The sequence below is a fragment of the Nothobranchius furzeri genome, chromosome 6 (genome assembly GCF_043380555.1).
Source record: "Nothobranchius furzeri strain GRZ-AD chromosome 6, NfurGRZ-RIMD1, whole genome shotgun sequence".
NCBI lineage: Eukaryota > Metazoa > Chordata > Actinopteri > Cyprinodontiformes > Nothobranchiidae > Nothobranchius > Nothobranchius furzeri.
Window position 1 is genome coordinate 21,187,433 of NC_091746.1, and position 14,053 is coordinate 21,201,485.

General features: G+C 43.7%; 1 protein-coding gene and 1 long non-coding RNA gene across 3 annotated transcripts; one reads left to right on the forward strand and one right to left on the reverse strand.

Moving 5' to 3' along the window:
- The first annotated feature begins 6,922 nt into the window (after positions 1-6,922).
- LOC139070433 (uncharacterized) lies at positions 6,923-8,301 on the forward strand. The gene is made up of 3 exons (XR_011520945.1): positions 6,923-7,055; positions 7,966-8,029; positions 8,116-8,301. It is a non-coding gene; the product is annotated as an uncharacterized lncRNA (long non-coding RNA).
- A 2,652-nt stretch (positions 8,302-10,953) lies between these two features.
- Positions 10,954-13,113, reverse strand: LOC139070432 (spectrin alpha chain, non-erythrocytic 1-like). 2 transcript variants are annotated; one of them, XM_070552651.1, is made up of 5 exons: positions 12,946-13,113; positions 11,609-11,731; positions 11,321-11,455; positions 11,132-11,236; positions 10,954-11,047 (listed from the first exon to the last, which is right to left on the reverse strand). In XM_070552651.1, exons 2-4 carry the CDS (start codon positions 11,660-11,662, stop codon positions 11,201-11,203), a joined length of 225 nt encoding a protein of 74 aa, XP_070408752.1. In that variant the 5' UTR covers positions 11,663-11,731; positions 12,946-13,113; the 3' UTR covers positions 10,954-11,047; positions 11,132-11,200. The 2 variants fall into 2 exon arrangements, with proteins under 2 accessions (XP_070408752.1, XP_070408751.1); XM_070552650.1 differs by having other exon boundaries at positions 11,321-11,538.
- Between the last annotated feature and the right edge of the window lie 940 nt (positions 13,114-14,053).

Here is a 14,053-nt window from a genome sequence, read left to right on the forward strand (position 1 = left end):
TTCACATCATTCTAGGTTCATTTGTGTGAAAACAAGGTCCAAACAGGCTGAAACATTACAGGAAGATAGAATCTATTGAGTTGTAAGTGATCTGAACGTTGCATGATGATAGCACTTTCCTAAGGGGGTCAAACCATGTCCCAAAGGTCACCGGATCTGGTGTTGATTTAAAGAAGTAGTCCAGTTACACATTTGTGGGCTTATAACTTGGCTTCTGAATGTCCTAGAGAGATCAGGTTTGTTTTAATGTACTACAATGAAGAGCCCCTACAACCACAAACAGGAATGGAGTCATTAGCACTTATGGTTTTTAAATGGCACCCAGAATTATGTTGCACGAAGCACAATTTCACATCATTCTGGGTTCATTTGTGTGAAAACAAGGTCCAATCAGGCTGAAACGTTACAGGAAGGTAGAATCTATTGAGTTGTAAGTGATATGAACGTTTCAAGATGATAGCACTTTCCTAAGGGGGTCATACCATGTCCCAAAGGTCACCGGATCTGGTGTCAATTTAAAGAAGTTGTCCAGTTACACATTTGTGGGCTTATAACTTGGCTTCTGAATGTCCTAGAGAGATCAGGTTTGTTTTAGTGTACTCTAATCAACAGCCCCTACAACCACAAAAAGGAATGGAGTCATTAGCACTTATGGTTTGTAAATGGCACCCAGAATTATGTTGCACGAAGCACAATTTCACATCATTCTGGGTCCTTTTGTGTGAAAACAAGGTCCAATCAGGCTGAAACGTTACAAGAAGGTAGAATCTATTGAGTAGTAAGGGTCTCGAACGTTTCATGATGATTGCACATTCCTATAGGGGGTCAAACCATGTCCCAAAGGTCACCGGGCCTGGTGTCACTTTAAAGAAGTAGTCCAGTTACACCTTTGTGGGCTCATACACTTGGCTTCTGAATATCCTAGAGAGGTCAGGTTTGTTTTAGAGTACTCCAATTAACAGCCCCCATTACCCCAAAAAGGAATGGAGTCATTAGCACTTATGGTTTTTAAATGGCACCCAGAATTATGTTGCACGAAGCACAATTTCACATCATTCTGGGTTCATTTGTGTGAAAACAAGGTCCAATCAGGCTGAAACGTTACAGGAAGGTAGAATCTATTGAGTTGTAAGTGATCTGAACGTTTCATGATGATAGCACTTTCCTAAGGGGGTCAAACCATGTCCCAAAGGTCACCGGATCTGGTGTCAATTTAAAGAAGTCAAATTACACATTTGTGGGCTTATAACTTGGCTTCTGAATGTCCTAGAGAGATCAGGTTTGTTTTAGTGTACTCCAATCAACAGCCCCTACAACCACAAAAAGGAATGGAGTCATTAGCACTTATGGTTTGTAAATGGCACCCAGAATCATATTGCACGAAGCACAATTTCACATCATTCTGGGTCCATTTGTGTGAAAACAAGGTCCAATCAGGCTGAAACGTTACCAGAAGGTAGAATCTATTGAGTTGTAAGGGATCTGAACGTTTCATGATCATCGCACATTCCTATAGGGGGTCAACCATGTCCCAAAGGTCACCGGGCCTGGTGTCCCTTTAAAGATGTAGTCCAGTTACACCTTTGTGGGCTTATAACTTGGCTTCTGAATATCCTAGAGAGGTCAGGTTTGTTTTAGAGTACTCCAATTAACAGCCCCCATTACCCCAAAAAAAGGAATGGAGTCATTAGCACTTATGGTTTTTAAATGGCACCCAGAATTATGTTGCTCGAAGCACAATTTCACATCATTCTGGGTTCATTTGTGTGAAAACAAGGTCCAATAAGGCTGAAACGTTACAGGAAGGTAGAATCTATTGAGTTGTAAGTGATCTGAACGTTTCATGATTATAGCACTTTCCTAAGGGGGTCAAACCATGTCCCAGAGGTCACCGGATCTGGTGTCACTTTAAAGAAGTAGTCCAGTTGCACCTTTGTGGACATATAACTTGGCTTCTGAATGTCCTAGAGAGGTCAGGTTTGTTTTAGAGTACTCCAATTAACAGCCCCCATTACCCCAAAAAGGAATTGAGTCATTAGCACTTATGGTTTTTAAATGGCACCCAGAATTATGTTGCACGAAGCACAATTTCACATCATTCTGGGTCCATTTGTGTGAAAACAAGGTCCAATCAGGCTGAAACGTTACAAGAAGGTAAAATATATTGAGTTGTAAGGGATCTGAACGTTTCATGATGATCGCACATTCCTATAGGGGGTCAAACCATGTCCCAAAGGTCACCGGGCCTGGTGTCACTTTAAAGAAGTAGTCCAGTTACACCTTTGTGGGCTTATAACTTGGCTTCTGAATATCCTAGAGAGGTCAGGTTTGTTTTAGAGTACTCCAATTAACAGCCCCCATTACCCCAAAAAGGAATGGAGTCATTAACACTTATGGTTTTTAAATGGCACCCAGAATTATGTTGCACGAAGCACAATTTCACATCATTCTGGGTTCATTTGTGTGAAAACAAGTTCCAATCAGGCTGAAACATTACAGGAAGTTAGAATCTATTGAGTTGTAAGTGATCTGAACGTTTCATGATGATAGCATTTCCTAAGGGGGTCAAACCAAGTCCAAGAGGTCACCTGGCCTGGTGTCACTTTAAAGAAGTAGTCCAGTTACACATTTGTGGGCTTATAACTTGGCTTCTGAATGTCCTAGAGAGATCAGGTTTGTTTTAGTGTACTCCAATCAACAGCCCCTACAACCACAAAAAGGAATGGAGTCATTAGCACTTATGGTTTTTAAATGGCACCCAGAATTATGTTGCACGAAGCACAATTTCACATCATTCTGGGTCCATTTGTGTGAAAACAAGGCCCAATCAGGCTGAAACGTTACAAGAAGGTAGAATCTATTGAGTTGTAAGGGATCTGAACGTTTCATGATGATCGCACATTCCTATAGGGGGTCAAACCATGTCCCAAAGGTCACCGGGCCTGGTGTCACTTTAAAGAAGTAGTCCAGTTACACCTTTGTGGGCTTATAACTTGGCTTCTGAATGTCCTAGAGAGATCAGGTTTGTTTTAGTGTACTCCAATCAACAGCCCCTACAACCACAAAAAGGAATGGAGTCATTAGCACTTATGGTTTGTAAATGGCACCCAGAATTATGTTGCACGAAGCACAATTTCACATCATTCTGGGTCCATTTGTGTGAAAACAAGGTCCAATCAGGCTGAAACGTTACAAGAAGGTAGAATCTATTGAGTTGTAAGGGATCTGAACGTTTCATGATGATCGCACATTCCTATAGGGGGTCAAACCATGTCCCAAAGGTCACCGGGCCTGGTGTCACTTTAAAGAAGTAGTCCAGTTACACATTTGTGGGCTTATAACTTGGCTTCTGAATATCCTAGAGAGGTCAGGTTTGTTTTAGAGTACTCCGATTAACAGCCCCCATTACCCCAAAAAGGAATGGAGTCATTAGCACTTATGGTTTTTAAATGGCACCCAGAATTATGTTGCACGAAGCACAATTTCACATCATTCTGGGTTCATTTGTGTGAAAACAAGGTCCAATCAGGCTGAAACATTACAGGAAGGTAGAATCTATTGAGTTGTAAGTGATCTGAACGTTTCATGATGATAGCACTTTCCTAAGGGGGTCAAACCATGTCCCAGAGGTCACCGGGCCTGGTGTCACTTTAAAGAAGTAGTCCAGTTACACCTTTGTGGGCTTATAACTTGGCTTCTGAATGTCCTAGAGAGGTCAGGTTTGTTTTAGAGTACTCCAATTAACAGCCCCCATTACCCCAAAAAGGAATGGAGTCATTAGCACTTATGGTTTTTAAATGGCACCCAGAATTATGTTGCACGAAGCACAATTTCACATCATTCTGGGTTCATTTGTGTGAAAACAAGGTCCAATCAGGCTGAAACATTACAGGAAGGTAGAATCTATTGAGTTGTAAGTGATCTGAACGTTTCATGATGATAGCATTTCCTAAGGTGGTCAAACCATGTCCCAGAGGTCACCTGGCCTGGTGTCACTTTAAAGAATTAGTCCAGTTACACATTTGTGGGCTTATAACTTGGCTTCTGAATGTCCTAGAGAGATCAGGTTTGTTTTAGTGTACTCCAATCAACAGCCCCTACAACCACAAAAAGGAATGGGGTCATTAGCACTTATGGTTTTTAAATGGCACGCAGAATTATGTTGCACGAAGCACAATTTCACATCATTCTGGGTCCATTTGTGTGAAAACAAGGTCCAGTCAGGCTGAAACGTTACAAGAAGGTAGAATCTATTGAGTTGTAAGGGATCTGAACGTTTCATGATGATCGCACATTCCTATAGGGGGTCAAACCATGTCCCAAAGGTCACAGGGCCTGGTGTCAATTTAAAGAAGTAGTCCAGTTACACCTTTGTGGGCTTATAACTTGGCTTCTGAATGTCCTAGAGAGATCAGGTTTGTTTTAGTGTACTCCAATCAACAGCCCCTACAACCACAAAAAGGAATGGAGTCATGAGCACTTATGGTTTTTAAATGGCACCCAGAATTATGTTGCACGAAGCACAATTTCACATCATTCTGGGTCCATTTGTGTGAAAACAAGGTCCAATCAGGCTGAAACGTTACAAGAAGGTAGAATCTATTGAGTTGTAAGGGATCTGAATGTTTCATGATGATCGCACATTCCTATAGGGGGTCAAACCATGTCCCAAAGGTCACCGGGCCTGGTGTCACTTTAAATAAGTAGTCCAGTTACACCTTTGTGGGCTTATAACTTGGCTTCTGAATTTCCTAGAGAGGTCAGGTTTGTTTTAGAGTACTCCGATTAACAGCCCCATTACCCCAAAAAGGAATGGAGTCATTAGCACTTATGGTTTTTAAATGGCACCCAGAATTATGTTGCACGAAGCACAATTTCACATCATTCTGGGTTCATTTGTGTGAAAACAAGGTCCAATCAGGCTGAAACGTTACAGGAAGGTAGAATCTATTGAGTTGTAAGTGATCTGAACGTTTCATGATGATAGCACTTTCCTAAGGGGGTCAAACCATGTCCCAAAGGTCACCGGATCTGGTGTCAATTTAAAGAAGTAGTCCAGTTACACATTTGTAGGCTTATAACTTGGCTTCTGAATGTCCTAGAGACATCAGGTTTGTTTTAGTGTACTCTAATCAACAGCCCCTACAACCACAAAAAGGAATGGAGTCATTAGCACTTATGGTTTGTAAATGGCACCCAGAATTATGTTGCACGAAGCACAATTTCACATCATTCTGGGTCCTTTTGTGTGAAAACAAGGTCCAATCAGGCTGAAACGTTACAAGAAGGTAGAATCTATTGAGTAGTAAGGGTCTCGAACGTTTCATGATGATCGCACATTCCTATAGGGGGTCAAACCATGTCCCAAAGGTCACCGGGCCTGGTGTCACTTTAAAGAAGTAGTCCAGTTACACCTTTGTGGGCTCATAACTTGGCTTCTGAATATCCTAGAGAGGTCAGGTTTGTTTTAGAGTACTCCAATTAACAGCCCCCATTACCCCAAAAAGGAATGGAGTCATTAACACTTATGGTTTTTAAATGGCACCCAGAATTATGTTGCACGAAGCACAATTTCACATCATTCTGGGTCCATTTGTGTGAAAACAAGGTCCAATCAGGCTGAAACGTTACAAGAAGGTAGAATCTATTGAGTTGTAAGGGATCTGAATGTTTCATGATGATCGCACATTCCTATAGGGGGTCAAACCATGTCCCAAAGGTCACCGGGCCTGGTGTCACTTTAAATAAGTAGTCCAGTTACACCTTTGTGGGCTTATAACTTGGCTTCTGAATTTCCTAGAGAGGTCAGGTTTGTTTTAGAGTACTCCGATTAACAGCCCCATTACCCCAAAAAGGAATGGAGTCATTAGCACTTATGGTTTTTAAATGGCACCCAGAATTATGTTGCACGAAGCACAATTTCACATCATTCTGGGTTCATTTGTGTGAAAACAAGGTCCAATCAGGCTGAAACGTTACAGGAAGGTAGAATCTATTGAGTTGTAAGTGATCTGAACGTTTCATGATGATAGCACTTTCCTAAGGGGGTCAAACCATGTCCCAAAGGTCACCGGATCTGGTGTCAATTTAAAGAAGTAGTCCAGTTACACATTTGTAGGCTTATAACTTGGCTTCTGAATGTCCTAGAGACATCAGGTTTGTTTTAGTGTACTCTAATCAACAGCCCCTACAACCACAAAAAGGAATGGAGTCATTAGCACTTATGGTTTGTAAATGGCACCCAGAATTATGTTGCACGAAGCACAATTTCACATCATTCTGGGTCCTTTTGTGTGAAAACAAGGTCCAATCAGGCTGAAACGTTACAAGAAGGTAGAATCTATTGAGTAGTAAGGGTCTCGAACGTTTCATGATGATCGCACATTCCTATAGGGGGTCAAACCATGTCCCAAAGGTCACCGGGCCTGGTGTCACTTTAAAGAAGTAGTCCAGTTACACCTTTGTGGGCTCATAACTTGGCTTCTGAATATCCTAGAGAGGTCAGGTTTGTTTTAGAGTACTCCAATTAACAGCCCCCATTACCCCAAAAAGGAATGGAGTCATTAGCACTTATGGTTTTTAAATGGCACCCAGAATTATGTTGCACGAAGCACAATTTCACATCATTCTGGGTTCATTTGTGTGAAAACCATAGACTGTACATATACTGGACAATTCGATTCCATAGGCTTCAATAACACGTTATCTGTCCATAATGGGAGGTGTCCACCACCGCCATTTTGACCGTGTCACAGGTTCCGTCCAGCCCAGACAATTCCATAAAAGGGAAGAGAGGAGGCGCTGAGGGTGGGGCTGTAAGGCTGGGCTCGAGTGATGACACCCAGGCGAACTAGCTACGAGCTAACCTGAAGCTAACCCTGGCTAACCCAAAGCTAAAGCGGAGGTGGGAGCCGAGCTAACGGATGTAGCCACCTAGCTTCAACCCAACCGGAGCTAACTGGAACACCCATCGACCTGAACCTCACACGGAGTTTAGGTGGAGGTTTTCTGCGCCTGTTCGTGAGAAGTACCTGTATTAAAAAAGTTTTAAATCGGTAAGTTTATAATTTATTTCCGTAATGAATACATTTTGCTTTGAGCAAGTTTTCAGTAGTTTTTTTCGGCGCTATCACTCCTGAGTCGCACCAGCCATTAAATGTATCATGAATAAGAGAAAATATATTTAAGTCGTATTTTGGGGGGACATTTTATTATCTTTCTTACAAAATCTGAGACCAAGCGTTTCACATAGCAACACAAGCACCGGTAACCATAACAGAATGAACAACAGCCAGCAGAGGAGAGGATGGCGGTGTTTCAAACCCTCCCGGCCGGCGAGGACAGCTCATTCCTGGGCTGGAGCCGGCCCTCAGCACCCCGCCACAGGCTCTAACAGATGCTGGCGGTGTTTGAAACCCTCCCAGCGGGACAGGGGAACTCATTCTTGTGTGGGTCGGAGTCGGCCCGCAGCTGCGCGGTGTAGCCTACATATTTTGTTATATAAGTCGCTCCGGAGTATAAGTAGCAGGACCTGCCAGAAAATGTAAAAAAGTGCGAGTTATAGTCCGGAAAATATTGCAGTTATTAGTATTCGAGCTAAATTAGCAGCGTAAATACATTTCATATATTTCCAAAATGTTATACTTGTTTGTATCTTGTACAGCCAACTAGTCTTTATTCTGGACTCAGTACAATTTACCAAAAGTAAAGAGACATTCTACAGATGAAGTAAGCACAAGATAACTTACTGGAAGACACAGAGTTATCATGAGAACCAGAACAAGAGAGCCTGATAACAGTCATGTGAAAATAACAGTTAAAAAGTATGTATGTATAATAGAAATAAAAATATATTAGAATTAGTGTAACTCACTGTGATCCAAACAATAAATCAGCCATAGCTGATTAGTAAATATGACATGAGGTCTGGGAGTTTTTAAGTTTCATTTTTATTTTTTTTGTTAGATCTGTTTAAATGTCACCATGGCAGCCTGTGTGTCTCCAACATCAGCTATGCAAAGCAGCAAGTGTAAGTTCCACATACCTGTCACACCACTTCATGTGTGGTTTTGTACTTTAAACAATTATGACAAACCTGTTATTTTTTCTCCATAGCCATTTGGATAATTGGAGACAGCTACGTGAGGCGTGGTGCCCAGAGAGCTGCAGAGACAACCTTGGCCTCCCTGACGTCTGTGTCTCTTGGTTTGGTTGGGGTGGACCATCGACATACATACATGTGCCGACACTTTGCGCCCTGTTTTATAAAATGTAGTGTTAAAAATAAATGTTTTTGCTCAATTACTGGAATTTCTTTGGTTAAGACAAAAGTGAGGAATAATCATTTACAAGTTATTTGTACAACAGGCCCATTTTAAATCCCAACAGTTTCTTAGCAGACAATAGAAATGTGTTCTTTACTAACTTTACTTGGTTTAAAAATCTTACTAAAATAGTGCCGTATTGCAAAACCCAATCATACTTGTTATGTATACATTAGTTTTGTAGATATTTTTTACAGATATATATTTGTGTGCAACAAATCCAAACTTAGTTTGTCATTCTTTATTGAAAAACAACAAAATACAGTTATACAGAAGTGTGGGAAAATGATAATGTGAAAGTATTGCTATTTAAATGTAATCATATTTATCTTTAAAAAGAAAAACTCTAAAAATGTCCTGTACAGCATCATGACAGAAGAATGGTGGTCTGTCTGTCAGAATGTGCTGAACAGATTTGCTCTTTGAAGAGGAGTGTCATGTTTGGAGGAAGGTACTTAACCCAAGACATGCAGAATACAACACTGACCAAAAACTGATGGAAAAAATGATTTATTTATAAGGAGGAACTTAAGGTGCACAGATAAGTCTGTGGTTGGAACTGCAACAACAGCTCAGCGTCTGGAGGAGGGAGAACACAGGTGAGCTTAGGTTCTGGTTTCAAAATCCATTGTAGGCAGGCAGAGGTGTTCAGCAGACTTACTGTGGTGGGTGTATGTGTTGGCTGGAGGAGGGAGAGGTAGAGAGGAAGCGCAGGAGAGGGAGCAGAGGTGGAGAGAAGCGGGGCGTCCTGGTGGATGGGGCACTGGGTGAGATGAGAGGTGGGTTATGGAGGGTGGTGATAAGGTCCGTGTGTTGAATATCCAAATCCTGGAGTAGAGGTCAGTATCCAATGAGGTCGACAGGAATCCTGAAGAATGGTAAATCCAATATAAGAGCAAAAACACTACGAAATAACATTAATCCTAGGAACACTAGAGGTAACACGAGTGGCTGGTTACTACCAAAACTGAGGCAATCTTCTGGCGTCAAATTGTGTCCTCCATCCACCTTAAATAGGAAAGCACCCCGCTGATCGCTGATCAGGAACGGCTGGGGTGGAGTCACCAGAACCATGAAGAACGTGTCTCCAGAGACAACTCGGGTCCTGGTACCAATCAGGAAAGCGGACCTTATCACCCAGAGCTGCCAGGTCACGCTCAAAGCCTTCATGTTCACGCTGCAGAGCCTGAACGCTGGCCAGGTGGTGGCCGTAGTTGTCTGTGTTCAGGGCCTGGTTCTTCTCCTCGATCCACTCTTTGGTCTCATCAGCGTCTCTGAGAAGACATCAGAACTCCGTCTGAGTGTGGGTCCAAACTCTACTGACCCGTAAGCGGCGCATAAGTGTGCGGGGTACCTGTGGAAGCGCTACACCTCATGGGCGCTGCCCAGCATGTTGCAGCGAGCGCCAGCGGTTGTTCAGCTCCTGGAGAGAAACCAAACCCAGTGAGATGAAGGTGGATGCCAGCGGGCTGGACGCCGGACGAGGAAACCTGGAGACGGATCGCTCAGACAGGAAGGGAAGAGCTTCCTCTTACCTTGATGGAATTAAAGTTAGCCGTCGTCTGAACGCCCAACCGTACGGTCTGAGGTCAAAGGTCACAGGAAACACACACCAGTCAGCAGTCATACAGATGCATAAAGATAACTGTAGCCATGGCAACCAGCTGACATGTCCCCACTTTCACCAGCACCTGGTGCCTGCCGGGTCACCTGAATTCCTGTGTGATTTCAGCACGGTCGGCCGTGACTGCGGCCATCAGAGGTGACCTCTGATCAGCTGAATGAACTCACCTTCTAGGGTGACGCCGTGTTACCCCGGGTTTCCACGGGAGCCGTCAGCAGCACGTTACTGCAGCAGCACGTCTTGCTCGCGTAAGCTGCTGCTTGGCCCTTCCCACGAGACGCGAAGCAGCAGGGGAGCAGCTGTCACCGACCGAGCACAAAGTCACTCGAGTGACTTCGTCAGTAAACACAACAACAAGCAGGAAAAATTACAACATGGTTTGTGTTTTATGTTCTGTCCGTTTTATAATCGCCAATACGGACCTGAAAAACAAAGGAGACCGCTAGCTGTGTGAAAACTTCTCATGGGACCGCTCAGTTAGTAACCTTTTTTAAAAGTAAAGCAACCGGAAAGCAGTACGTTCTTTATTCTGAAAATCTCGGTAGCTTCTCTCAATTTCCGCGTCCGATTTCCTGTCTTTCCTTCCCCAAAAATGTCGAACTTGACCCGTTTCAGAGGCGTCGCGCGTAGAAAATAGAACCGGCGCGTAAGGGCCGCGACATGCTGCTCCTGAGACGTGGCCGACTCGCGCTGCTGACGGCTCCGGTGGAAAAGGTTCTGTTGACCACAGCGGTTCCTATCAGCAGCTATGACGTGCTGCTGCAGTAACGTGCTGCTGACGACTCCTGTGGAAAGCCGGGGTTAGAGTCGGCTTCATCCTGTAAACAAACAAATGAGTGGTAACAAAAACACCACGTCTGGTTCTGGTGGAGGCGGAGGACAACACGCACCTTTCCAGGAGCAGAACCCAGATGTTCTTGTTGCTACAGAGACGAGCAGAGTTAACAAACCAGGAAGTGAGAGGGACCAGCTGCTGCAGACAGGTGACGCTCACCTGAGCCTGAACCATAGGAGCCTCCTCAGCCATCAGACCTTCTGACTCCAGTTCAAATGCCACCTTGTTGATGTCCCTCAGGCGGGACTCGTTGGCCTTCAGGTCCTGCAGGACAAAAGCACCTGCTGATTATCACCTGAGCTGATCTGACAGCTGCTGCTGGAAGACGGAGAGGAGGAAAAGTCCAACCTTCTGGAAGTCGTCAAACTTCTTCTGCAAGACCTCGACCTGCTCCAGGTCCGACCCGTCTCTCCATCCTCATTCAGCTAAAGACGCGAGTTCAAGTAAAACAACCTAAAGTCACACAAACACAAAGCAGGTGTGGAGATGTTCGCTCTGAGCTGGAGGTCGTTCCTCGGCTGTGAAGGGCACACGAACCTTGTTGGTGCTGTTGAGCAGCGTGAGGATGTCGCCCTTCTTCATGGTGACCTCTCCAGGACTCTTCTCCTGGTAGTCGTACAGAGCCAGAACCAGCTCCTTCCCGGTCTCATCGTCAGTTGGAGCCACTTGTTGCTGTCGGGTTAACAGGTCTGGTGTTAGAACGTGGTGGATAAGAATGTTCTGACGGGCCGAGGGTTCTGAACCAGCGAAGTGACCTGGACCCAAACAAAGTGAGCCAGAACCTGCAGACACCTCAGAAACATGTCAGGACCAGACCTGCTCTACCTTCTTCCACCATGGTCTCTCCTTTCTGGGTGACAGCCTTGATGCGAGGTTCATGACCTGTGATCTCAGCCTGCAGAGCCTGGTGCTTCTTCAGCAGGTTCTGGACACCAATCAGGTCCTTTCCTGAGGACACATGTTAGAGTTCAGCATTATGCAGTAGACAGACCAGTTTAACCCAGGGGTTTCTTTCTTCTACAATCTGCTCTTTAACTGTATTATTTCCTGCTATTTCAGCTGTTAACTTTATTTTCTCTCTAAGTGTTTTTCTCCCCAGAAGAAGCTACAACGATGTTCTGCTGAGCTGTGGTGGCCTCATGGAGGGGGCCATCATCTAGCACACTGCTGCTAACCACTTAATCATTCTCCCTCTCCTGATAATAACATTTTACTTTCTTTGATGTTGGATGTACTACTGCTAGTTTACCCGTTTAATTATAGATCCACTAGGATAAATACAATAAAGTTTATCTCTCGCCAAATAGAATATTTACTAAGAAATCACAATGTAACGTGTGTGTGTGTGTGTGTGTGTGTGTGTGTGTGTGTGTGTAAAAGCCATGCGTAGTGTTTATTTATAAAGCATATGTTGTTGGATTTTATCCAGAATCGAGACTTTGAAAATATAAAGTTTAATTACAGTTTGATTTATTTGACATCTGTATAATGTTTATTATTTTGTTTTTTCCCCCTAAATACCTAACGTTTTAGTTAACATGAATATTAGTCATTCATCCCAATACATGAAGTTACACATTTTAAATTTTAATAGGGGAAGACTGCAGGAGGGAGCAGTAAAATACAGGGGGTCCCCTGCAAAAACTAACTTTAGGAGTCTGATGAAAGTTGCTGGTATTCCCGCTGCTTCTTCGGTAAACAGCGCCAACAAAAACAAAGAAACTTGGGATCTTGTCGGCGTGGCAGTGGGATTTAAGGGAAACGCTGTATGCCCTATAGACTTCTCAACGAGCTGCAGTATTTCTCCGGTCAGATCTGTCTCCGAGTTCCACGAGCGGTCAGCCCGCAGCAGCGAGGCGCCGCATCGATCAGCCTGCCCGGCCTGACCGCTGGGGATTACCGGATGAAAGAATAGAGCACAGAAGTGTCCCCCCAAGCGGCGCGCCCCGTCATATTTCAACCCATTTTTATCTTAAATGCACTGGGTTTTACCCTATTACCCATTTAAATATGCCCTATTAATTATTTTACCGTATTTTACATTTAAATTTCATGGTTAAACAGTACATGCTACATGTTAAACTGATAGCTAGCTACTTCGGTAAACTCAGCTAGTTTAAAGGCAGCAGTGACATAAAATACAAATATAGATTTTAACTTACCGAAAAAAATGAAGTGGAGACTCCTTGGACGCTCTATTAGTGCAATTAATACCACAGCAAGTCATTTTGTCCAACAATTGCACCAATATTATCCAAAACAGAATTCACAAGCACAGAGACTCAAAATCCCGACACAGTTTCCAGGAGAGACCGAGGCTGTACTGAGGCCTTTCCACGGAGCTAGCTATGTGGTCACGTGGGTCTGAGGCGGCGGTCACGTGTGTCGGATGCTCATTAATTATACAGAATTTTAGGCTTTCAATACACTTAAACAGAAGAGTGAGAAAAAAATTCACCCCCCTAAGAGTTGTCATGAGTATAAACTAGATAATTTAGACAAAAAACCATTTTTTGAACCAGGCTGTAAACATGTTTATTTCTGCTGTGAAAATGGCATTTTTAACATGGGGGTCAATGAGGATTTGCTCGCTTCTGGTACCAGCCCCCAGCGGATGAGGGTGGAACTGCAATTTTTCTTACGTCCGGGTTGGGACCATTTTCTGAGCGGCATTGTGGGGGCTTGGTGAAAACAAGGTCCAATCAGGCTGAAACGTTACAGGAAGGTAGAATCTATTGAGTTGTAAGTGATCTGAACGTTTCATGATGATAGCACTTTCCTAAGGGGGTCAAACCATGTCCCAGAGGTCACCGGGCCTGGTGTCACTTTAAAAAAGTAGTCCAGTTACACCTTTGTGGGCTCATAACTTGGCTTCTGAATGTCCTAGAGAGGTCAGGTTTGTTTTAGAGTACTCCAATTAACAGCCCCATTACCTCAAAAAGGAATGGAGTCATTAGCACTTATGGGTTTTAAATGGCACCCAGAATTATGTTGCACGAAGCACAATTTCACACCATTCTGGGTTCATTTGTGTGAAAACAAGGTCCAATCAGGCTGAAACATTACAAGAAGGTAGAATCTATTGGGTTGTAAGTGATCTGAACATTTCATGATGATAGCACTTTCCTAAGGGGGTCAAACCATGTCCCAAAGGTCACCGGGCCTGGTGTCACTTTAAAGTAGTCCAGTTACACCTTTGTGGGCTTATAACTTGGCTTCTGAATGTCCTAGAGAGGTCAGATTTGTTTTAGAGTACACCAATTAACAGCC